The following is a 26,680-nucleotide window of genomic DNA, read 5'->3' on the forward strand; positions in this document are numbered from 1 at the left end:
TTGAATCTGACTATCTGAACCAGGCTGATTTTACATTTAAAAAATACTGTCACATACACAAACACTTGTATACTGTACAGGTATGTGTATAGGTTTGTATTCACACACATCCACGAGGGAATTTCTGAAGGTAGTATCTAACTTTGTCTTTTCCTAATCTCTTCGTGTAGATTTCTCAGTGAAATTTATTATCTACAAAAATATCTAAACAATGCATTATTAAATTGATAGGGTCCAGCAGACCCATTTTAGCACTTTTTTAACATCTACTAAAAAAAAAATCATTATCCACAAGTTTAAGTTGCAATGAACAGATGGATGACAAACGTATGCACAGATGAATTTAGTGACAAATCCATGTATCTAATTTTTATGCTCAAAACATAATACCACAGTGTCAAACATAATCCCTAGAGAATTCTAGTGCTGGGAAGGGCACCTCCTCTCATTTTACTATAAAAATGACCCTCGATCGGTGACAACTCCATCTAAGCTACTCCCCATGACAACGAGCTCTCTGACCTCAATGTGTAGCAGTGCTGCTAAAAACAGGGTAAGGAAAAATTGTGGCTTTCTAATAAAGAGACCCTAATACCTGGCTGAACTGTAAGCTTCTAGTTGCTCACCCTACGCCAGTTAACAGAGAGCTCCCTGCTGACTTCAAAAGACTGGCCTTTTGCAATCGAGGGAAGACCTTTGGAACGTTTCTGTCGAGAAAGAAGACGTCGGGACATCCCTCTCCATTGCATAGGTGGAATAAAAAAATTAAATGTGATACTGGAAAGAAACAGAAACATCATCTCTTACTGCCTCAGACCTTGCTTTTCCCCATATCTGGCAGCGAAACAGAAAGAGTTTGGAGTCAGCTATACTGTCTGTCACCTCAACAGGATCTGTAATGAATTTGCACATTTTACTCCAACTACTGTATATCTAATCAGAAAAAGATGTCCCCATATCTCCCTGATCTAGCGCCAAATAGTAAAAGGTGATTCCTTATGTTAACAATTTCAGCAGAATGGCTTATTAAAACCAGATTTTAGGGTATTATAAAATGCTTAGAAGCCCTTTAAAATGTCAACCAGGATCCCCAGAGACTGCGTAAAATGTCAGCCCAGCTCAAGCGCCTGTTTTAAGCAGAATGAATTAGCAGCGTGCTGTCGGAGGTTGTTATCCAAAACAATCAGTTAAGAGGGAAAACATCAAGCTCTCTTTGTACTTTCTATATGAAAAGCGCCATTCAGAATGATCTTGTAGATTTCTGAAGCTGATTATTTAAAAACAGGTTTAACCAGGTCTACTCTCAATTTAGAAACAGACCAAAACCATTACTGCCCTGTCCTCAGTCTAATCACATCATACACCTCTGACCAGTATAATCCCTTTTAACCAGTATAAGGTTATTTGACCATCAACATAACCAATTTAGGCTTCTAATCCCGTTCCCATAACTAATCTAATCATCTCGTACCACCCTTTTAATCATGGGTTAGTATCATCACATCTGCCATCCACAGCCAATACATTCTGCCTCTCCCACCAATTTATCTCATTGCCACTTGCCCCCTGCTAACTTTTCATAATACCACTCTAATCAAGCTAAGCTTCAAACCTCTGACCAGTCTAAACTCAGCATATTTACCAGCCCTGCAGCTGATTAATGCTGCCATTACAATTGCGCTACATCTCTCGAGTTGTCTGCAAAACCAATGAGACCTGCAGCCCAGGTAAACATGGTCCCTGCTTAAGCTTCTACCCACTAGCCTGAGGGACGCTTAGGTCCTGTAACACAGTCTTTATCAGTAAAAATGCAACATCTCCAATTTGGTGACAGATTTTTTTTTTTTTTCTGCAGAACAGTAATTTATTGGCCTCAGAGATCCTCATTATTCACCTTCTGTATCATTCAGCGTGTCACAGAGAAGTAACTTAGGACAGAATGCAGTCCTGGGAATTTGAGCAAGTAGTGAAAAGTTGGAAGACTATGGCACGAAGTTCAGTAGATGATGTTCATGACAAATATTGCTTGGGATGTGAAGAGTGGAGGATATGGCAATCAGTTCTGATGTGTCGTTTTTTGATTCCAGGATTCTTTTCAGAATATTTAGAATAAAAGCAGCTTGTGATAGAGATCATGTACTAAAGGGAAATTTAATATAACAGGAACATAATAAAAATCCTTTAAAACTGTCAGTGTTTAAAATAAAAGGATGTATTTTAGGATCTTTTCCCTATGGCCATTGATTTGAACAGAAAGTGCTGTGGCACAAATCAAATACTGTGGTGTGCTACCCCATAGAATCTAGTTAGTTGAAATATGTGGGCAAATAAACAATAGCAGTCGTTTTGTGCTTGCTCAAAGCCTAATGAAATGAACTGGTTTTGTCTATTCAGTTCATGTTTTCGCACCAAAACCACCACCACATTCTCAGTAATTACAAAGACACAAGAACATTTCAGGTTATGGTTAATGTATACCGCTGGGCAGCATGGTGGAAGCTTGTATGTCCTTGGTGCAGTCATTAAGTAGCAAAACAGACATTCTAGAGACTGTAATTCTGTTGTGTCAGGTGCTCAGCTCTATTCAGTCAAAAGTTTTTTGAGTTTTGCTACTGAAAGAACAGTGCTTTATCATTCTTACCTAGTATCTTGCTGATGTTGGAGTTGTGCATGTCAGGGAAGGCTTGAAGGATCTTCCTCCGTTCATCTTTAGCCCATACCATGAATGCATTCATTGGGCGCTTGATATGGGGCTCATTGCTACCACGCCCTCTGGATTCCCGATAAATTCTAGACTCTGAAACTCCTGCACTTCCTAAAAAGAAAGAGAAAAACATTCCCAGCTTGTGTTTCATTATGCAGCTTCCTCTGCTATCAGTAACCTATGTCAGGTGCTGCACATTCAATGAGTCAGTGTTCACAATAGGTTAATGGCGTTTCTTCTTTTTACTTGAAGCAGTAGGAAATACCATATATTGTACATTGTCTAGTTTTTAGTTATTCTATTGATTCAGTAGCACATAGTACAGACTTGATGAAGAGTTTCAATTGTTTTTTTCAACACAAAGCATTAAACAGCTTTTCTAAACCATCTTTTACTACTTAGTAACATAAACCCAACACTTATCAATGTAGATTTTCTTTTTACTTTCTTCCTTTCTTGCTTACAGAACGCTGGTCAGATTATGTTACCTATCTTCTACCTTTTTTGTGATGGGAAGGGGGTGATATATGGCAACATCAGGCGTTTCTTCTTAAGCAATTCTCAAAGTAGCAAATGCACATTTACACATCTGCCTGCTTTTGTGCTTACCTCTCCATAACAACATAAGCAATAGCAGAGAAAGAAATGAACATTACGCTTGCTTCATCAAACCAAGAAAGTTCCTACAGATGCAGAGCGTGCAACACCTATGGATAATCAGGTCTGTAACTCATGGACTCACTGTGTGATCTCATTTATTCCACAGCGACTTGCCTCCTTTATTCCCTTTTACCATCAGAAATACATTCTTGGTCCAGTCTTGAGAACTGCAGTGTACAGAAGAGAAGGCTAAAAATCACCTCCAGACTTAAAACACCACACGATGAATCATTTTTTCCTGCCTTGTTTCATAGCCACTTATTGCTAACCGCTCTTATGCCTCACAGGCCTCCAAAGCACTTGGATTCTCCTCCAGATCCCGTTGACATGTACACACAAACCTGGAAATAAGGTTAAGCCATTTGTACTGACCGTCAGAATCTCCGCTCATGTTGAAATCCATCATTGCGTGGCTAAACTTCCCGTCTTCACTCTGTTTTACTGCCAGTTGCTGAGTCAGGGTCTCCAGTGTTGTTTTGTCCTACATGGGCAAGATGACGGGATTTGGATCAGGAAAATAATTAAACATTGTAACTGCAAAGTTAATAGGTAATTTAGAAGGTTGATAAGGAAGCTGGATAGCAATTCATTCACAACAGTTTACTGAGCCAGGTATTTAAGGATACATAAAAATATTTTTTTGCAAGGGATACGGTTGCAGACTCTACCAAGTCCTTTTTAAAACATGCTTATTAGCTAGTGATGAGGAAACTTCATAGTGTTGAAAAGATTGGTTTAGCTAGGCATGATAAAATTGGCTGCACATCTGAAGAATACTTCAACTCTCTATGTCCCTGGGACTGCAAAGCTGGACTGGAAGTTTAGATGATACACGCTCTTTTGCAATGTATTTATTGTTTTACTCTATTTCCAGCCTGCAATCAAAGTGCAGAGACATGGGTGACTTTCCCCTTCTTCAATTTTAAAAGGCAGTATTTTAGGAAGCAGACCGTAGGGAAAAAAAAACCAACACCCTGTAGTGAAAACTTATTCAGGCCTTGGGAAAGGGTCAGCCTGAATTAAGCGTGATACTTGGGCAGCAGTTTGTGTTCTTGTCCAGACTGTTTTGCCCAATCCTACTAACACCCCGTCCGTCATTCATCTAGTCAGAACTATCTGTGAACCCTGGATTGCAACAGGCTAGTGCGTGCTGCCAATTAATCTGTCAGGCTGCAGCGGTGTCTAAAGACATTGCCAGAACAAGATGCCAGGGCCATTAATTCCAATGTTCTCTTCAAAACACCTCGCTTCCCCCTGAATTGTTTGACTCTACAAATACAAAGGTGTTCCATTTTCCAACTGTTTTTGTTTTCCCAATGACTTTCACCCATAAACATTCTATCTTCCTGACAATCATATGTTTAAAAATAAATCTTTCAGGAAAGCAATACTAACGTTTCAAAACGTTAGGCACTGTGCCTTCTGCAAAGCTAAGAAAATGACACGATACGGCATGATAATAAAGTGGCTCCAGTTGAAAAAATTCTTGAGCTTCTTCCTGAAAGAAAGATTGCTGTTTTGTTGCTCTATTCCACTCCCGATGACTGTAAAAGATCAACAAACTAAAAAAACTTTCAGATTTCACATAGCAACCGGAGACTTTACAACTATTCCATGTAGCCTAATAATGTCACTGGGTTGTACTATAGAAGAAAACAGAAAAGAGAACAATGCGAAAACAGAAACGCTTCCTGTAATGTGATGTCCCTGCATCTGCAATTCAAAGAACAGTTCCAATTCACGCAAGTCATTTCACAACAATTTTATTGTGAGACTTAGAAACGAGGCTAATCTGCTCCACTTCGTACGCTCGCACGGTTTAGGGAACATGAGGTTAACTTTCCTGTTCCTCACGTTGGTTTTCACTGTGGGTCCCTTTCGCACGCCTGGTGCTCTGTCTATAACCAGACACATCACCACCGAAAGCATACAAGATGAGTTATCCTCTTGGTTTTTGCAGGAAAAGCTCATGTAGCAGAGTCAACCTATCGCAAGCAAAAAGGTTTCTGTAACACTACCAGGCACAGCAGATCCAGAAAGCTTGGAGAAGCTTCGAATAAGCACCTGAACTGTTCAGGCATTTAGCTTTACCAAACACTTTGATCTACTGGTTTTAACTCAGCTCTCATTTCCAAAGCAGCCTGTCAGCAGGCAGAAAGTCAGGAATAAGCTGACTTTGTATTTCTTCCAAATGGATCTCAGGTATATAATGGAAGTCAACAGTTTTTCCTCAGAAAAAAATTTATTTACCGTCAACTTCATGATAGAGTTCAAAAATTTTTATGTCAGAAATCATTTAAAAATGCTGCCACCAACCTAAAATATACAAGAACATCTCCTCTTGTTGGGTACATTATGGGGGAGGGGAGTTATTCTGTTGCAGGCTTTTCTTGAATCATGTATAAACCTCTTAGAGAAACAGAGCTGAGAGCGCAAAGGGCACAGGCTTAACAGCTTTTTCTTTATGCAGTAAACGCAGCTGTTGAAGTCGGAGGCAGTTACATTCAGAACCACACTCTGCCGACATGATCTGATTGAGTCTTAAGGTCAGCGAATGCTCCGGCATGCTGTCTGCAAGGTACACACCGGGTACGGCTCGTTTATCAGAGTTTGACTTAACAAGCCTACAGATGCTCTGCCGCTATCCATCCTGGGCAAAGTTTTGCATTTTGAGGTACAGCCACATCAGCTGAAGTGAGAGCCCGCAGGCATGATCGAAGAGGGGCCGCGAAGGAATGCCAGGTGAGTGCTGAGCTCGCAGGCTGCGCCGCTCAGCCCCGGTGCTTGGAGGTGGCTCTGGCCAGCCGAAACATGGGTGAGAGGGGAGAGCACCCTTTCGACACGGTGACAATGTACTCCTTGCTAATTAAACACAGAGAATGACAATGTAGTTCCATCAGCAACGACGAGGCGGCAGTTAAAAAGAACTTCTGCACGAGGTTGCTCTTGAAACAGAGGATGTCGAAACAGCCAGCTGTACTTTTCTGTGTTAATGTTTAGAGATGTTTAAGTTTAAAAGTACTCAGCCAAGAATAAATCTAAGGCCTGCTCTTTCCTAAGCCTCTGCAACAGCATTAGGAGAGCAGAAAGAGATCAGCAACACCCTGGCAGGATGCAAAAGCCTGACCATACGTAAGTAGCTTTCTGATTGCCTGTCCTACGCTCTTCCCCTTAAACACAAGGCAGCTGATTCTCCGCAATCCCGACGTACAGAAACGCTTTTACAATTACAAAATATTTGAAAGGGGCTAAGCAGCATTCCCACGTTGTTTTGCTTGAAAGCCTTCAGTTGATGACTTACTGCTTTTTGTTTGATGGAAGCTTCTCTTTACCTTTCCTACAGAGTCTTTCAGTTTATGGAGAAAGTATTTATGGAAGCTCCAAAGAAACAATGGAAAAAAATCTTTTCTTCCCTGACACCAAATAAACTGGCAACCTATTGACTTTGCTAGCCCAGCCTCCTCTCACAGAACCTATTTAAGAACTTCAGACAAGAGGTCAATGGTTTCAAGTTTATACAAAAATAAGATCTATTTATCATCATTATCTTAATTCAATAGCAAATTACACATTCTTAAAACTGCCACCACTCTGCTGTGTTGGATTAGCTGTGTAAACAGTAGCAAGCTGTGATACCATCCAGTGATCACAGGTGGAGTACACGCACGTTGGGTTCAACAGCACACTTTATTAAAGCAGTTGTGATACAGCACTAGAATTCGGGAGGCAGTGGCACATTCCTGCGCACTATGTTGGACTATACCTTAAACTTATTTTATCATTTTATGAAGCTCTACATCCAATCCTCTTGCTGGTCAGAGAAAGAAACAGGGAAGAGAGTTCAGCTGGTGAAATTGTACTTGCTTTCAGGTTTTTAAAGCTACAAGAAAGTAAACAGTGATAATCCCTTCATTTCAGATTTGCCCACACCCCAAAGGTCTAAAATGCTGTTCATCCTACGAGCAATGCATGAGTGGCATCAACTGCAGCCTAGAACCCATACTGCTGGGAAGAACAGGCAAGGTTGGTCCAAACCTAGGGAAGCAGTGCAAAGAATTGCTTCCCAGACCTGCTAAAAATCAGACGGTACAAAGTAGCGAAAACAAACGGGAAGGAACACTTCTGCTCTTGCAGGAGAAATAAAAATGGATCTCTTGCTAAAGATGAAGTGATTCTTTTTCTTCTAAACTTCCGAATTTTGGATCGGGCCCCAGAAGGCTGAAAGACATAAACATCTTTTACCTCTATGAAGAACTTCGGCAGAGGTTGGGAAAAACTATCCTAATGTCATTTCTATTGGACTGTAGGAGAGACTCTTCGTATGGGCAGCGAGAGCTCTGTTGTCTGGATCATTTAAAATCGTAATGGGCAAACCAGAGAAGATAATACTGTAGAGAGCAATCAACCCCACAATAGCCCAACTGTTCGAAGTATAACCACAGAGGTTTCATCAATAGCCACGATGTGATGAGAAGTTTCTAAAACTTTATTAATCAAAGAAAGTAATCTGCTGGAGAAGATTGTTTTGTACCACAGCTCCTAGAAATGTTCTAATTATATTTAAAAGAACAATGAAAAACACATACACAAATGGAATGTGTCATGTAGAAAAAAAATATATAAAAAATGACTAAGCACCGCAAGTCATACTCAGTTTTGTGGTCAGCTGCAAAAGTTACTTGGCTCTCTGTCATGGATAGCTGTCATAGTTTAACAAAACATTGATCTAAAAATGACAAGAACTTGGTTGCAGTCTCTTTCATAGAAGAAACATAAAACAAGAAGAGTCAAAACATATGTAGAACAGCCTGATAAAGTCTGCCAGAACTCCTCCCACTACTATACAAATGTGAAGCAAAACCTTGGAAGGTCTGAGAAATAAAGACATTCTGATATATTTGCCTACTCCCCTCTGACCTCACTGCTCCTACCTTGTGTTGGATCATGGTACCAACGCTCAGGGTGCACCTGAGACCACGCACACGCATCCACTCCTGAAGGACTCCACAGTTCTTCCAGAATTCTGTGAATGCTGGGCATATGGTAACCGATCCCTCCTCCCCCTCTTTGAGACATCCTTTTGGCTGGGGTATTTGGCAAACACTGACAGTACTCTGAACTCTGTTAGAATTGTATTTTGGCAAGAGCTGTTTTTCCGATTGCATAATTCAAGGTTAGCAATTTTACTGAAGCAGTCCACTCTTCTCTTTTCTACTCCCCTAACCCTACCCCCATTTCCCCTGATATGAATATTTTTCCTCTCAGTTTCATGCCTGCAGAGATACAGCCAGTGTAGAATACCAGAGGAGGAGCGTTCAGGCACATCTCTTCACATTTCTGCTTTTCTTATTCCAAGTGAACTGAAAGGCCAGGCAAAAAAAATGTGTTTGTAGAGGAGCTGGAGAGAGCCAAACACCGTTACCTATGGACTGCAAGGAGAAACTTGCTCACCAGTTCTTGCACTGAAGAGTTACAAATACACTGATGGACAGAGTGCCTGCTACCTTTGTTCCCTTCAGTGTCAATGCATAAAAAGAAACAGATGGCTGCCTGTTACTGTCCTTTTTAGTGTCCCATTTCCTCCCTCCCCCTCCAAGTGCAGTTTGTCCAGCTATTTATCATCCTGTTCTGTGGGAAAAATTCCCACGTCTAAACTCTAAAGGTGGTATTTTCAAATAGATTGAGTTTTGATCAGCTAGTTTTTATCTTAGATGGGTGAGCAGGGCCTGTGACAGCATCTAATGCGGTTTGTGGTGCTGAGGTAGAAGTCTTCTCTCAGCAAGCCCCAGTAAATAACAACCATTCCAACACATACCTTGGTCACTATGCACCAAATCTTAAAGTACTAGGCAGATTAGCTGCGAGACTATGGTCCCTCAATGAAAGTTCACTTCTGTTTAAGACAGAAAAACATCTTTAATTATCAGACACACTGGTGGTGCCAGGTGTTATCCATTCAACACTATGATATTTTCCTTAGCTCTCCAAAAAGGTGAAGAGTCTTATCCTACATCTGACATCAGTGAAGACTTTGTAAAAGTAATCTTTCTGTGCGATTCCTCTGCCTCTGGCAATAATAAACATCAGAATAGCTTGTGTTAGGAAATCTTCATCCACAGTCTTTCAAAATGTGGAAAACATGAGGCAGGTAGGCATTACGGATGACAGAGAGCTGGAAGAACTTAGAGGAACCACTGGCAGTAGTGAGAGGTGTGCCCAGAGGTTTGCACGTGATGAATTACTTGCAGTCCGGGCTCTACTCATGTATATGAATGCCATGGTATTTCAAAATAGGTCCTGTGCACACTGTATGTCCCAGTCCAAACCATGTTACAGTCTAGATCCTGTTATCCCTATAACTGCTGTAAGAAAATTTCCAGCTCTTTTCAGAGGGATCTTCTATTTAGATTTAGGTTTTTCTGTGTAACAGATCACATTGCCCAAGTGTTTTGCACTCACCAGTGAATTTAGCCACAATATTTCACAAAGAAAGGCAGTATTATTAACTCTGTTTACCAGATGGGAAACTGAGTCACGTATTATGTGACTTGCCAAAGGTTCCTTAGTAAGACTGGTAGTTTTAGGAACTGAAACTAGCACTCCTGAATCTTATCTAAAAATTATAACCTCAGTCTTATAATTTCTTTGTGAGTGTGCAATTGTGACTCTTGCTGATGGCACATGTTACAAGGGAAAGCAAAATAAAATAAAAGTAAGAGCAGTTACAGATCCACCATTACAATGGACCTTGCTTAAGTAACGCTTGCAGGGCTGTAAAACTCATAAAAAGCACATGCATAAAATGATAAAATAGAGTGAGACTTTCAAATGGTGACTCAGTAATTGTTAAACCCCTTCTGGCTGCACAATTTTATAGTCTTCTACTGTACTAATGAAAAGGGAAGAAACAACAAAGAAGGGTTTTAGCCTTCCAATTATATAAACTCTGTGGACCACCAAAGAAGATGAAAGATTATTTATAATGTCACAGCAATTTATCATTTGGGAGATTTTTTTTGTTGTTGTTGCATCAAAGTTGAGTATGAAGAAACAATGCATTCACCACCCCCTCAGCTCTTTCAGTCTTGCTTATCTGAGATCTCTCTTTTTCATGAAATAATCCACCCACAGAACCTAAAAGCAACATTAGAAGCAAGAAAATAAAAGAACATTCTTTATTTGTGGCTCTTCCTGATTTTATGGTTCTTCTTTCAGAATTATTACATTCAGTTTTAATTGGGGCTACATCACTTGGTAAAGGAACCATATCTTTTGGTTTACAGTATATATTCAAAATCCAGATTGGTTCAATACTGCCTAGAAAACATGGCATCTGATTTGTAATCTATACAAAGTGCTATATGGACTCAGTAGACAGGTGCTGTATGAGGTATTATAGGAAAAAAAATGAGATGGATCAGGCCCAGACGTTTAACTACTCTCCTCTCAGGAACAGACACCCAGTCACAAGGGGAATTTGCTGAAATTTGTATAGTCATTTTCTTTGCTATATGTTGTGGACATAGGCCTTTGGTTTCTAAGGGCTCTCAAGTCAGTGCCTTTCAAAACACTGAAGGCAAGACAGAGTCCACTAAAATAAAAAGAGGAAAATCCTCAATAACTTGGCAGAGGTCAGGCACCTAAAATATATATATTTTTAAAATTCTTTATTTGAGAAAGAATTATTTCCTCAGTAAAATATATTATTTGACTTGGCAACAAACTGATGGAAAGTAGCAATTTTAGAGGAAAAGAGGAGACACTGAGGTCCTCCTTTTCTTTGGTTATGAGCTCTGAGAGATAGTGCAAGTCAGGATTTTTAAATGAAAACGCAGGTAGGGCTGGCCCAGCCCATTACTTAAAGAAGAAATAAAAAGGAAAGCAAAAGCAAAGCAGAATGATGAGACTCTGCTTCCTTCCTCGAAAAGTTTCTACAGTGCGGGCATAGGCATTGACCTCAACCAGATCCAGCTGTAATCCGCTGACTGCAAATAGGTTAAGAGTTACATGACCCAGTTTCTCATCTAGACTGCCTTCTGGGCTGGGCTGACATGCTCTGTAACTTTGCATGAATTGTTCAGCCGCTGCACCTTAGTTTCCCCAACTAAGCAGGATGGAGATCGTGACATCTTCCCGCCATTGTGAAGAGTTTTGAGATCTCTGGATGAAATCTGCCGTGTAAATTTTAATGAAGGATTTCACAGCGAATCAGAAAGAGCTGCTACAGCTGATCAGTGAGGAAAGGAAGGGTTACTTGAGGAAGAGAGGTGGTACACCAAAAATGAAACAAGATGAAAATTACAACCCACACAGGATAACCTGGGAAAGAGGGTCTACACACACCTAAAGAGAAAGCAAGAACATAGTCTCTGCTTTCCTGGCAATTGTTTATTAAACAATTGGTGACTCAACTGCGTAGCAGCAAAACAGATATAAAGGTATGCAAATTATGAAGGCTGCTGTACCTCTGCTTACATTTCGTCGAGCCCTAATGAAGAAGTTGACATACTATCTAGGCTGTCTCCTAAGAACGAAACCACAACGTTTTTCTAGTCATGAAGTAAGGCTTAGCTTGTCTACTCCCCAGCATCACCATCGATACAATTAAAGGTAAAGTTCAGCACCCCCAAAAGACACCAGTGGCTGTTTGTCACTCAGCTAAGTGAACACCTGCCTACTAGGACGGGCAGAACAGGACAGGCTGATCCCCCAGGAGACTAAGTGGGCACAATTCACAGAACAATCAAGCTCAGCCTCTATTACACTGAAGAGAGGTATTGCACTGATGCTGGTGCCCATGAATGTGCTGAAAGCCCTAGCTATTGGAGGCATGTGATTATGTAAAAATAACAATAAAATCTCAGGAAGTAATTAGCTCTTGTGGCTGCAGGGCACAGCTTAGAACTTAAACCCAAAGATTCAAAAAGCTCAAAAGACATAACAAGAACTCCAAATCAATTGTATGGGGTTTTTTTTTCAGGAGGAAGTTGATCCACCTTTATTGGGCTTAATAAAATTTCCACTAAGGTATAAACAGCTGCAGTCCTCCCTGATCCACGCTAGCCTGTGAATGTTTCCAATCTCTGCCCTTTGGAGTGAATGAAGACTTAAATTCCCATTCCCAGTCAGCAGCTGCAAGGATCCAGGGTTCTTGCCTTGCCTCTTTGCCTGCTGTTCTCCTTGACTTCGACAGGACTTCCATGCACATATCCGTGGGCAGAATTTGTCCCTCCCTCTGCATGTTTCATTTTTCGTTAGCTAACCCTGCCCATGCATCCCTGCCATAATGATGCGCTAAAGACACAAACAAACATACACACTTGATTTTTCTTTGAAAAATGTATCTGGGCATTTAATAGATTATGGTCAATCAGGAAAAAAAAAAAGGCGTTCTAAAATAAAGACCTAAAATCCTTGGGGGAATAAAAAGAACCCTTATTGCAGAATCTCTCCCTCCCATGCGTAGATACTTGCTAACTGAGAGTAGTGGCACTGTGACAGAAGTAGCAAAACCAAAGGCAGGCTTTACTAAAAGAAAAGGGGGGAGGGGAATTCTTCCACTGGCCATCTGTGAAAACAAGGCATGTGGCCATTAAATGCAGAGGCTGTAAATATAAATATACCCAAGCTCCACAAAGCAAACGGCAAAAAAAAATGGGGGGGGAGGAATAAACTTTCAGCTGAAGCAAATCAAAATGTTTAATACTGAGCTACCAGTGCTGGGCAAAACCAATTTTGATCTTTGCAGTGTGCAAACTTGACAGGTTTTTAATTAAATTTAGAAAAGTTTCAGGAGAAATGACAATGGATACAGTAGCCCTCTTGAACAGAGGACTCCTTGAACGTGAATGATCCTGTTGAGCCTGCTGATTGGACTTACTGAAAGGCTGACATACAGGGTGATGGATGGGTGATGACACAATATCTGCTCGCCCTCTTGTCATGCTTTTTGAAAACTGTGTTGATAGCACTAACAAAGAGGACTGCAACCCGCATACAAGCGTTTCTGCTGGCAGAGAACCTCAGTAAGACAAAATTAGGAAGAGGGTAGGGAAAAGGGTAATAAGAAGGGGAAATACAGTTGTTAGGGTAGTATGTTGACTTCTGTGTTGTGGGACTGTAGCAGTCCATTGTCTGCAAGATACTCCCTGGTCCCCACATTGGATAGTAATTATTCCAAACAGATCTCTGCTCACACTGTGAGAAGAGAACAAAAATATTACACTGATAATCTTTCCCAGTGTTTTACAGGCCAGTGAGGAATAGAGTGGGCTGCAAATTACAGGACACAGATATTAGTGGCCTGCTGAACTTGCAGGGATAAGTGTGTGTGTATGTAATGTCTGTGGGTAATACAGACCCTGCTAGTCACTGAGAATGCTGAAGTATTTTTCCAGTAAAATAATACGGAGATTATGAAAATGGGCAGGTTTCAACTCTTATAAAGTGATTTGGTTTATGATGTTAGTACTGCACCTCTGGACTTATTTCCAGTGGGTTTCTCCTGTTTGGGAAGCCCGGCTTGCGCCAGGTCCCGTTCTTCCCAGTTTCAATCATTACAACATATTCACTCTAGTCTGATCCACGGACTGTCCGTGTCTGCAGCAAGCACGGGGGGCAGAGTCTGTTTTACCAACCCTTCTCTTTTCTTCTTCTCCCTGCCCTTCTCTCCTCCAGTTTTTTCTTGACTTTCTGGTTCAAATTTAATTAGGGGAAGAAAAAAATGTTATTGAAGTAAAATTCTCTACTGCAAGAAATTTAAATCCCATGTGTTAAACCAGCTCCTGCTTATGCCTTTAGTAAAGTGAGCTCCAGTGTTTTATTTCTCAAAGACAGCAGGATCTGCGGGTTTGAGATTCTTAATATCCCCCTCCTCCCTGAGGGGAGAGAAGGGACAGAATTCATTTCAGCTCAGCAGATCACAGCAGTTTCTTAAGAGTTAACTCTGCTATCCCCATCCATCAGGCAGCCAGCGAGGCATCAGGAAGGAATGATGGATGTAAAATTATTACAGGACTGCCACCCGATATACTTACTGCCATTTGTAACTAACGCTGGAACTGACACACTTTTTTCATTATTAAACATCCACATTAAGTCAACATTGGTCACTGTCATTTCATGTTTGGCACTCTCTTAAGGGGAAGAGGGGAGGTGGGGGTGGGAGTGGGGAGGATGGTGGGAGGAGGGGTGGGTGGGAAGGGGAGGAAAGACATCCTGAAGCCGGTGTTCCGTAAGCATGAGTAATAAATAGGCTCTTGCTTACAATGCTGGAATATTGTTACAAATAGCCTCTTTAGTTACAGCCCAGCAGACAAGTACATGTCAGAGCCTTTTAACAGGACACACTCCAAGCACGAACAGGGAGAACTTGTATCGCAGGTTAACAAACACTTCAGCACAGGAGGTATATGTATTCGGATGCACTCATCTCAGAGCGTGCTATGAGCGTGACTGCGTCCGTACACGTCTGAAACGCTTGTGTGGCTGCGTGTACTTACACAACTGTCCCAGCCACCCGCACCTTTAGCAGCGGGCGTCAGCATTAGGAAACCAGTACCTGCGTTTGTGCCAGTGTACGCAGGCACATACTCAAATACCTGCTCGTGTGCCCCCTTCCTCCTTTTTTACAGTTACCAGGGTACGTACACGAATGCCTGAGAGTCTGACTACAGTCAGAAAATTACTGGCTAGCTCGGTGCATGTTTGTGCTGTGGATCTCTGACAGAGCGCACTGTAGGCTTGTATGCATGCACACACATGCTGGCTCTTTGTGTTTGTGTACATCTCCTTTGCGGAGGAACAGGCGGTTTTGGGGCTGAACAAATAGACCAGAGTCCACTTGCTGGTGTTGCCTGTTGTGGTGTTTGCACTAGATGACAATCTGCGCTCTAAGCTACATGTATAAAAGGTAACATTGTTTATGTATAGTACGTATCAAGCTATAATTAACTGTAGATGACAATTACAAATAAAACTATGCTCCTGGGTTTCCAAGAAACCAGAAAAACATATACACACACTTCTCATTTATACACGGAAATGTTTCCAAGAAAAGTAATGTAAAAATATGTTTTATTTGCAATTAAAATAGGTTTTAGTAAAATCCATGTTCATCATGATGCCCATAGTTTTTAGTGTAATCTTCTGAAAATCAAATCCCTCAAGATGGTCCAAGTTGGATGCCCATAAAGTGACTCACCCAAATCATCCTAGCCATTTTTAAAAATCTTTTCTCATTTGTGACTCCTTTTATACAGTTTCTCTCCAATTCCACAAAATGCCTGTCTGACTACTGCCTTACAGCTGGCTGTCCACAGGGATCAACCCGTCTGGGAACAGGAGACAGATAACAGGTCATGTACATGTGTGGAGAAAAGCCCCAAGAGCTTTAGCAGAGACTCACAAAGGTGAATTCCAGCCCTGAGCCTGCCCAGCTACCGCTGGCAGATAAATCCCTACCAAGAGCCTAACATACGTGTTCAGAACTGCACAGAGCCTACCTTCACTGGCAGGCTGCAGCAGCAATTCATGCAACAAAAAACTCACCACATCTCAGAGAATCATAGGTCTCCATAACTACACTAGCCACTGCAGCAAAGAAGGGAGGAAAATTGGGGATAGCCCCAGACGAGTGTTCGTTGCCTATAAAGCTTGAGATCACTCTACAGGAAGGAGAGTCTTTCTTCGGTACGTAACTATAGATATAATGTACATTTCTAAGGACGAATATGCCCATGGACAGATAGCTACCTTAGCCTAACTCTCTTTTAATTCCATCCCCCACCTCAAAATTTCCCTTGCAGGAAGCAACCAGTGAGCAAACGCAAAGTCCCCCAAAGTTCAGGGGGCTGCCTCTAAGGTCCCCAGTGGGACCCTGAGCTTCTGAAGGGAAACCCTCCCTGGTAACACTGCAGCACTCTATTTCTCACTACCCACCTTCCCAACTATCTCTTTTCCTTTCCCTTGAAAACAGGGAAAAACCGAATAAAATTTAATGCAAAATGGCAACACTTGCCTTCCTCTCAAATCTTGCTCTTAATAAGAGAGAAAACTTTAAAGTCCTAGATCAGACAGACACAAACTTTAGAGAAGTTGGGGTGCTTGTCTGGATCTGAACTTCACAGCTGGCTAGTCAGCGGACAGCCTAGAGCATGTATGAGAAGGGAGAACAAGTACCTAAGCTTTACAGCCTACATCTCTCTCCTGTTGGGTCAAATACAAGAGACAGCTCAGGAGACCCTACAAGTTAAAAAGTGCAACTTCTTAATTAGTGCTTAGTGGCTTAAGTGGTCACCCCAGCAACTCAAATGCCATTATAATCTAGGAGAGCTCAGATTTGGTTCTGCCCTTTCCTGTCTCCACTTTAACATAAATAAAATATAAAATAAAATATAAAATAAAATAAATCAGTGTGCCCTGATAAAGTTTTGGCATTTATTGTATCAAAAACCCCAAACCCTACAGTTGCTTTAGAAAAATTTGCCATTGAGCAAACAATTTTTTCTTCCTGCTACCTTGTAAAAGAACTCCTCTCTGCCCTCCACGAGCCCACCAGGAGGCATGAATTAGAGAGGAAAATAAACTTCAACTGGGGTTGAGGGTGAGAAGTGAAAACAGAAGGGGTAAGGAGAATCCCAACAATAGGGAAGTAACAGAATAAAGTGAATGCAGATGGTTCCACTCCTGTTACTTAATCAAAAGGCTGTGCAGAGTCACTAGAGCCAGCATAAAGTCATGTGTTAGAACAACAGCTGATCTGTATTAAAGAAGATTAACTCGCAATGCCATGGTGGAGGGCCTGGGATTATTTTATGTACTTCCATTGCCGAACAAGCCGTCAGCACAATTACTGCCCTCCGATGTGAATGACTGATCTGTAACCACAGCTAAACAGCATGCTGCTTAGGGGCCTGGGTGCTTCATGAAGATGAATTTCCATACCATCAAAGTGCTTTTAATGGGCTTCCTGATCCAACCACAAGGCCTGCTTTGCAAGTATATAGAACTCAGGATGAAGGCTTCCTGTCCAAAAGGATTTGGTCGGTTGTCACTTGACAATTCCCAGCCAGCACAAGGGAGGAGAGGGGGGAGATAGGTAGAGTTGTCTCTGCTTTGGAGGATTAAAAAAAAAAAAAAAAAAAAAAAAAAGGAAAAAAAAGGGTACAGATGCTTTCTGAATGCAACCAACTGCTGTATCCACAGCTGAATTCAATGCGCTTAACAAATAACGGCAATTTAGCTATGCTTGCGAGGAATAGCTTGAGTCACTTTGCATTAGCATCTGGCTGAGTGTTAAAGTCATTTCGACATGGGGAGCAGAGAAAAGAAATTTCTGCTCCGAGCATCCTTTCAAGAATGCTTAAATATTTGAATATAAATTCCTTTGTGCTTGTGATCACTTCTTCTTATATCTGACACTCTGCTTTTCCCTTTTCCCTTCTGGTACTCTCCTATGTGAAATGCTGTAAACATGCTCCATCCCTCTCTCTCTTTCTCTCTCCCCATACCAGCGCTCTTACTCTTTTAAGAGAGATTGTATGTACTGCCAGATACCTATTACACTGACCTCTTTTTTCCTTCCCCTTCCTCTCAAGAAAGTGCATGAAATTGGAGTCATTTCGACATCACTTACACCCAGGATAGGCTGATGAAAAAAGTACAGTAGCGAGAGACTCACATGTACATTTAACATTCATTACCCAGACTGCTGGCTTCTCACAGCTTATTGATCAAACTCCATCTAAAAACAGGGAAAATGGAAAGCTATCCAAATTAGCAATCTGCTCATTCTGGACAATATTGTTTGACTCACAAGCTTCCTAGGATGACTGACTTTCAAGTTTCTGCTAAATAGCTGATCTTTTTTATTCATTCTATTTATCTGCCTATCTCAGTGATTCACACAAGGCCTTACAGTGAAAAGCCACTAGAAGCGGTTTCACTAAAATTCAGTTTACACCAAATGCAACAACGGTCATCTTGGTTATACTGCATGATGAAGGCTCTATCACCTCAGAAAATATTGCAGGGGAAGAGACGAATTGAGGAAAAAGTCTTGCTAAGCATATGATGTTGAGACACACACAAGGGTTTGGATGTGTATCTTAGGTGGCTGTATTATAAGGACAGCTCACTATAAATGTGGCAGCAAGGACTGGCAGGTCTATTGATCCTCCATAAGCCAGGGCAATGCACGGAAAGACATCAGGTTTTTCCAGAGAAAAGCAGCAAATCACAACCTCTCTGACTTACGTGACGGTTACAGTACATACACATTTTACTAGTGAATATTCACTTTGTTGATATTTTATTATAGCACAGCTTCACAGGCCAGTTCAAAAGCAGAAGGTGGTAAGGCCCATACATTCTGCTGCCTCTAAGTTTCACTGTGAATATTTGGTGCAGTTTGTGTTGTCAATTCTCCATTTTTTCAATTTTGTTAAGTCATCTAACGTGACATGACAGTGCTACATTGCAATGGCCACAAAATATCATATATGACAACCTCACAAGGCTAAATACCCAGAAGCTGAGCCTGAGTATCAGCAAAGCTTATGTTCCTAAAGAAGCTTGAATATTTTCAAATCCAGCTCATCTCACAAACACATGTAAGCATTTCCATAAAGCAAGATTTCCACTTAGACCCAGAGATTTCCAAGATCACCTTCTCATAATACACATTGACAGGCTGGAACAGAGAATTAGTGGCCTCCAAAGTTCTCGTGAGGGCTTTAACTATCTCTTCCTCCTCCCCCCTCTCCCCCAGGGGTCCCCAGGTCTCTCTCTCATGTCAGCTTTTGGTTGTGGTTTTCATTTTGCCTTTCCCTTTTTTTGAAAGAACTATTCTCTTTAAAAACTGATTAGGAAGAAGAAAATAGAGCAAGAAAAACGAGGGAAGAAAAGGGGGGAAGAACCTATGTATCTCCAAGGCGAGCCAAATGCAATCTCTGACCCTTTGCAAAGGCAGTCTCGGAAACTCACCTTTTCTGTCCTGCAGTTATTGAGACCCAGGCTATTCACAACGGCCACCTTCCCATCCAGCACCTGCTGTTCCCTCCGAAGTTGCTCCTTCATCTGTCGGGCCTCCTGGATTGCCTTAGTAACAGCATCGTGGTCATTTAAGTAACCTGACGACGTGATAGAAGAAAGGATATCTTAAAAAAAGAAAGTTACAAGAAAACACTTTAGCTTTCATCAATGAACTGCACCAATAGTTTATCACTATTAATGAGAAAGAGTTAACAGGTAATGCCCAGAAACCCGTCCATGCTTTGTAATTCTGTTACTGTTATGATAGAGCCACCTGGATAGAAAGCATGAGAAACCTCAGTGCCAAAATCATCGTCCTGATATTTGATCCCATTAGTTTCAGTATTTCCCTGACGCTGCAGAGGTTAGTCCTGTAGTTTGTATGCAGCAGGATGTAACCGGATAAGAGTTAGGGGAAGCTTTGATCATGCCAGCAATCCCAAACTCTTAAAAATAGACCATTTCATTCTTCCCCTTCTTAAAACTTGTGAATACATTAAAATAAACCACAGGTGGCGGTGGTTTGCTATAGATACGAAATGCATAATGGCTGGGAAGAGAAACCTCATCCACTGAATGCTCTCCACCACCACCTGTCATTCAGAAATGTATAAGAAACCACAGCTACACGGACCTACATTCCCACTCCTATTCATGCTGCTAATAGTAGGTCAAATGTCCACTGTTTTGCTGCAAATTCACAGCCTAGGGCTTAGCCTTAGTAGTCACTGAATTATTTCCTTTTAAAATGTTACAAGCATCACCGGCACAGCTAATACTATTTAATTTTAAATGTGACACTGTCATTTTTTTCCTTTAGCGTACTGTAGATTATACTTATTATGATCTGCATGTGATTTGTAGGATAGAATACTGATGGGAGACTCCAAGCCCCAGTCTATTTTTCAAACATTAAAGGAGAGGCTAATATCTATCAATCTCCCTCCCCCCTCCACATCCCTGCACGCGCGTGCACGCACACTCTTCTTTCTGTCTTTTAACTAGGGCATAAAACCGGCATAAAATGAATCTGTAATATGAAATTGCCCAGAAAAGGGACTTCTGTTTGTGACATGAGGCTAAATCTAACCAGATCCATTGGTGAATTGTGACAGATGGAGGGACTGTGAGACAGAAGGCAGGCACTAATCACACACAAAATGACCGGCTTGCCTCAACATGTTCCATGGATTCCAGCAAACTTTACACCCTAATCCATTTTTAGAACAAAAAACATCTGGGCCATAAATCCTCTAATCTGCCAAAACACGCTATTAAATCCCATGATTTGTTGAAAAACACTAAGATTAAAGAAAGGAAATATAAAATGGCTAACTGCCGTGTTAGGAAAGTGTTATTAATACTCTTTCTTTGTCTCAATTATGAATGTTCTGTTCCTAAAGAGCCTTGTCTAATCATGTCAGATTACACATCCTTGTTGTATTGCTAGACTCTTCTATCTGATCTGCTGATTGCCAAAAAACGTAGGACATTGTCTTGCTGCTTAAAACATTTCAGGGGAAGAAGCTGATGTCAGATTAGTTCAGTGCTGCACTGCTGTCAGGATTTTAGTTTGGTTTGGGTTTTTATTGTTGTTTTTTTAGACTGCAGACAGAATGGGACTGGTATTCCCATGTTCCTTGGCGCGCAAAAACTAGAAAGAAAAGTTTCTGTGTGGTTTGACTGTTGTTAATTGTACTAACAGCTAGCTTTTGGCTAAATACCCAGGAACCCTGAGAGTTTTGTATGAAATAACTTGATCCACATTGCTTTTATCAAATGACCCAGTTCAGTAATTCCCAGCCAATGGAATTCCAGTAATTCCAGCTTTCCCAGCGTAAGGAAGGATATAACCTGCACCAGCACAGTGCTACCAGCTGATTTTTTTTTTTTTACCTCCATTTTATCAACTTGCTTAGTTTCTTCCCCACTTTGCATCTGTTACCGATCAAGCTTGCATGTAGTCAGAATAAATTAAAAAGGAAGCAAACAAACAAACAAACAAACAGTGGTATTACTGCTGGTTGTGCTCTTGATTAGGCTAGGTATAATACTTTCAATCTGTAATACAGCCGAATGTGCCTAGGAGCTGGAATTCATGCCCTTCTCCAGACTATTTGGCTTTTCCTGGATACTGCTATCTTTGAGACAGTTTGGCACATGACAGTGAATAAAAGCAAGCACTCCTTATGTTTTTCAGTAGCTGCCAAGATGCTGGTGTGCAGGGAAATGATTAATATAGAAGCGAGTTGAATGTAAATTATTGTTGTTTAGGGTAGGTGGTGAATTATTGACAGAGAGGGGAACTGCATCACATAAAATGCACTTAGTTACAAGGATTGCCAAACTAGCATAGAGATGTTGCAGATAATGGCAAAGGGCAGAGAGAAGTTGTTTCTGTTTTTAGTACACGGACATATGCCTGTTCCCAAAAAGAAATGCTTGGATTTAAAGTCATACATGAAGCCATGACATTTGTGACTGCTCAGTCTGTAGCATAATTTATACGCTGTAAGGACAGTGCTAGAAAAGGACTACATATCTGTATGCCCGAATACAGCTACACTGTTAATCATAGGACGCCGTAAGTTTACGTCCTCCAGAGACAACTGAACAATACCTGAGCATTTCTCCATGCCAGGGGAACCAAGTAGTCTGAAGAACTGCTTTCAGAGAACGGTTTTAATTTGAAGATAGTGGCAGTGAAAAGTGACAGCTCAACTGCATCCCAGCAAGGTGGGCTGTGCATACCTAGGACAGACAACTTGTGCCTTGCATTGACAGCTCAAATCATTCAGATGGTGGAAGTAACTGTCTGGCAAATGACTACATGTTTCCCAGTGACTTTCTGTACAGGGATTCATCTCTCGAGCTAAAAAAGTGATCCAGTTTCTCTACCATTTTTAGGGACCTTAGTACCTTTGCTAAAAATGCTAAAAAAATTTTTTGTGGTGTAGCTTCTACTGGTGGGTGACTTGAAATTTCATGCTCACTTTTTTAAGATCACCAAATGGTTTCAACATGGTAATGAGTTTTACTTGCTCTAACTTTGGTTGGATTTGACCTAGCAGTTAGCAGGAAAAGACTCTGCAGGCGGTTCACAAGCCTTTCGTTCCTCTAGTCCTCCATTAAAGGATAAACCTTTGTTAGAAGTAGGCTATGTCCATCCAGCTCCTGCACCAGTTAAAGACTGCTTATCTTATATATACAGTATGCACAGTGATACTGCTCAGCAACCTCAAAAAGTCACTTTCTATATTTGTAGCTGAGAGATATACAGCAGTGAACTCTATGTCATTAACAATAACTTAAGTATGTTATCTTTTGCTCCACAGTTTTCCATGGTTTATTAATGGTATAACACATTAATTCTTCTTACAAGAGTGACCTTTAAAGCTCCATTCATCCTCACAGCTTTTATCCAATTACATTATCACTCATTACAGGTACAGCATTTCAAAATCTGCATTTTGTTAAAAGAAGTAAATTGCAGGGGTCTCAAACCTATGAAAAATATCAGGTATGTAGGGAAAGAAGATTGCAGAGGAGAGAATACGAGATATCCTGCCACTGTGATGCAGGTCAGATGCTTAACTCCACATCTAAATGTGGTGCTTACTCTACTAAGGACAAAAAATTTAATGTGAAAAAATTGAAACTCAATGCACTCACTGTACATGGAGAGCAGTAGGGCCAAACAAATTAAAGATGAAATACATTATTACCTACCACAGTTAAAGAGTGTAGGGTCAATAATAATAATACTACATGCATTGACAATTAACAATGTGATATTTACAAAATATTTATATAATTGTAACGTAATACTAAATAAAGTTATTTCCTTTTCTAAAAGGCATAGAAGCGTACTCTCTGTCTGATATATGTAACTCATCAACAGTAGCAATAATCATGTATGCACAGTGGGAGGGTAATACAGTGGAAGCTAGATCTGTTTTGATTTTTGGACATAACTATGTGTCTTTCTGGTGTCTGTGTAGGTGGAATATGGACTACAATGAGCTTGGGAGAGACCCATAGAGACACAAAAAGATTTTACTACATAGCACTGAGATATCACAGAAACAGCTTCCGATAGGTTTGACCTATGGCTTTTGTTTTTTGTACCATCCCTAAAAGTGGCCAGCAGGAGATGCTTCAGGAGCAATTAGACACACAGTAGCAAAGGTACAACTATCCACCTCACTTAATTTCCTAAACAGTTTGTTTACATGCTGAAATCTTAACTCAGGTTATATTCAATCACTTCATGGAATAAAATGTTTCAGTTACAAGGATGAAGAATGGGGTGTGTACACATTTTACTTATACACACAAAGAGCAGTCCCTTTAACACACCAGACTTGTAAAATCACCACTAAGACTGTTATTATTTAGATGGTCTTTAGGCAAAGAGGTAATTTTGGCAGGAGGAAGAATTAACAGTTTTCTGGAACAATGTTAAAAACAGCCAGTCAAGACTTTTTGCAAGATACAACATCAAACTTGGTTTTTTTGAATGAATCTGGTGATTGTTTTGCTTATTAGACCAAGGCAAAATAATGCTTCATGCAGCTTTTTAGCAGACTAAGGACTGAACCTGTAATTTTGCAAAGATGTATTTGCATATGTAGACTTCTAACTTAAAGGGAATTTTTTTGAAGTTTATCCATCACTTTTAGATGACATAGTACAATATCGTGGGTCTTTAATGCCTGCCATTAGACAGGTTGCTGTCTTCAATGTATACCATTAAATAAACAGCATTTATTAACTTTTATTGATAAAGCAGCATCTGAAGTAACACAGGTCCTTGTTTTCTGAGTCTGTAAAAGTTAAGATGCTCTTCGTGAACGATAAGTCTGTGGGAGTTTCTTCACTGACATCAACAAATGTAGTATTATGGTCAACATGCAACAGCTCATAGACCGCTGTCTGGCACTGGCTGATAAACGCCTGCTTTCCTGTAGCACCTATTAATCGTTATGAGGAGGGACAAACGAAACTGAGCTTACCTATTGTGTTAGCTCTGGCTGAAGGACTAGCTAATGTTGCTGGCACAGAGGACTTTAGTGAACTGGCCCCACTATTTATTCTCAGAGTTGGCATATGAGGAGAGGTGGGTGATGTGGGAGACTTGCCATCAGATGTCTTGGGTTTGGCTGAAAGGTTCAGAGGCTGGGCCACTTCATCCTACGATGAGCAGAAGAGAAAAGAATGTTATTAAAAAACTGCTGTTGGCACAACACCCTCCAAGCAAAGACAGTTGTCTTCAGCTCATATGAACTTCTAAACCGGAAAGGTTGTACGATATATATTAAGATCAAATGTGATATCATCTTGTCATTCCAGTTGGGAACTGAAATGACTGATAAACTGGAAAATTAGCATGACATGATCAGAGAACATCCTCCATTTGCACTTTGTATGTAAGAATTGTCTCTGAAGAAATTACTCACATCAACAAGATATATACGTCTATGATAAAAATGAAGAGCAATTTCACAGTTATGGTTTTTTGTTATTTTAAACTTGATATGGATGAATTAAATAAGAACTGAAGAGCATTTTCACTTAAAATTCAACCCACCACCCAAATTAGGCAAACGTGTTTGAGTGAGTGGGTTTTCAGTTGGGGTTTTTTGTTGATCTTTTGTTTTTCTTCTTTTTTTCTTTAACTTGTGTGCTTTCCTCTGAAATACCCAGGCTTAGAATTCCAAGCACAAAAGTATCACAGGAAATAAGTACTTCTCTTCCACCACAACAAGAGAGCCCTTTCTTCCCACAAAATTTGAAAAAATAACCTGGATAATTCTGCCTAAGCCCCTAGAGTTCATCTTCCGCAGAACTGAACTTCCAACATTTCAGTAATTATTATTATGCAAAAATAGAAAAATTGGGTGACTTTTTTTGCAGGGTAACTGGAATTATTCCTAAACCTGGCTTGATTACACAGAGTAACAGACAGTGCTATAAAACACATTAAAATTCTAAGTCATGTATTTTTTTTTGACCAAAATAAAATACAATAAGGGAAAAAAACCCCCAGGGATGGGAGAAAAAGCTTTTCAACAAGGCAGATATTTTAGAAGTGATTTTAACTGACTTTTCAATAACCACAACTAATGGATATGGTATTAGATCCAACCATCACATATTAACTTAGCTCTCCTCTGACACTGTGACTTAGGAAAGCCATCCTTTAGCTACAGGAAGCGTTACATCACACAACTGGGTTTTGGCTCTAGGCACTGAAGAAGCTGGTTCTGATCTCCCTAAGTTGTAAGTACATTCAGTTTTATAGAATTATTCCTGACTTACAGCAACGCAAAGCTGACTGGAATTAGACTCATAATGTTTGAGTGTTTTACTGTTACCACTAAGGTATCTTTAACTACTATCATATAATACTGATTCTTTTCCACAGAGGGTGGTGTGCTGCAGTAAAGGAATTTTATAGTTGCTTGTCGCTTGTGGAAGTATGATGTAGATGTATGTCTCCAAACACAGGACAATTCTACGAAGCACTGCCGTACAACTTTTCCATTACCTTAAAGAAGCAAGCTCTGAGCAAAGCACTTTTGTTATATTTGATTATTTCTACACTTTTGTAATAGCCATAGTTAAAAATAAATTAAAGCTTAGCAGATAAACATATCAGGGACATCACGAACAAAGCTGTCATCCTTAAAGTGGTATTTAAGCTGTCCTAGGTGCAACTTGTGCATAAAATAATGGGGAAAAAAATCAGTGCACAAAATTGCCTTAGGAGCCTATATTCTGTATTCTCAGAAACGACTTAGGCACCTAGAAGGCAGAGTTCTGTTGATCTTCTAGGAGACTTAAGCCTCGGGGTTAAAAATGTCACCCAGTTCAACCAGCATTTGACATTTTAAGAAGGTATTCATTACTTTACAGAAATACAAATCCATCTGTATTAGAATAAAATAGATTAACCTACTAGCCAAATGGAAGGAGACTTGCTCTGCTGTTCCACTGATTTCAATTTAAAATAAAAAGTAATCCCACAACAGGGCAACTATAATGTTGTAAAATCAGTATTGAGATAGTTGCAAAAAACTGTAAATACAAACTAGCCAACGAACCAACCAAACACAGCGACCCTGTGCCAGACAAGGATCCCTGAAGAGCAAAGCCACCTATTTGGAAGACGGTATCAGAAGCAGAGCAAACCTGCCCACAGACTTGTTTCGGTTCAATCCAAGGGGGGTTAGTTTCCATGTAGATTCAATTCTTGACCTCTGTTCTAAGTCTCAACAAAGG

The 26,680-nt window shown here is 40.5% G+C and overlaps 1 protein-coding gene across 12 annotated transcripts in view; it reads right to left on the reverse strand.

The window, feature by feature from the left end:
* The window catches only part of SOX5 (SRY-box transcription factor 5), a 649,933-nt gene that overhangs the window by 13,107 nt on the left and 610,146 nt on the right, over nt 1–26,680 (reverse strand). For 9 of the 12 annotated variants that reach the window (XM_052789110.1, XM_052789111.1, XM_052789115.1 and 6 more), the window contains 4 exons: nt 24,412–24,589; nt 19,349–19,521; nt 3,737–3,845; nt 2,642–2,815 (listed from right to left, as the gene is read on the reverse strand). In XM_052789110.1, coding sequence (XP_052645070.1) covers nt 2,642–2,815; nt 3,737–3,845; nt 19,349–19,521; nt 24,412–24,589 — 634 coding nt within the window. The remainder of the gene's footprint in view (nt 1–2,641; nt 2,816–3,736; nt 3,846–19,348; nt 19,522–24,411; nt 24,590–26,680) is intronic. The other 3 variants (XM_052789117.1, XM_052789109.1, XM_052789108.1) reach the window with 1 other exon arrangement.

Source organism: Harpia harpyja, chromosome 6 (assembly GCF_026419915.1).
Source record: "Harpia harpyja isolate bHarHar1 chromosome 6, bHarHar1 primary haplotype, whole genome shotgun sequence".
Lineage (NCBI taxonomy): Eukaryota > Metazoa > Chordata > Aves > Accipitriformes > Accipitridae > Harpia > Harpia harpyja.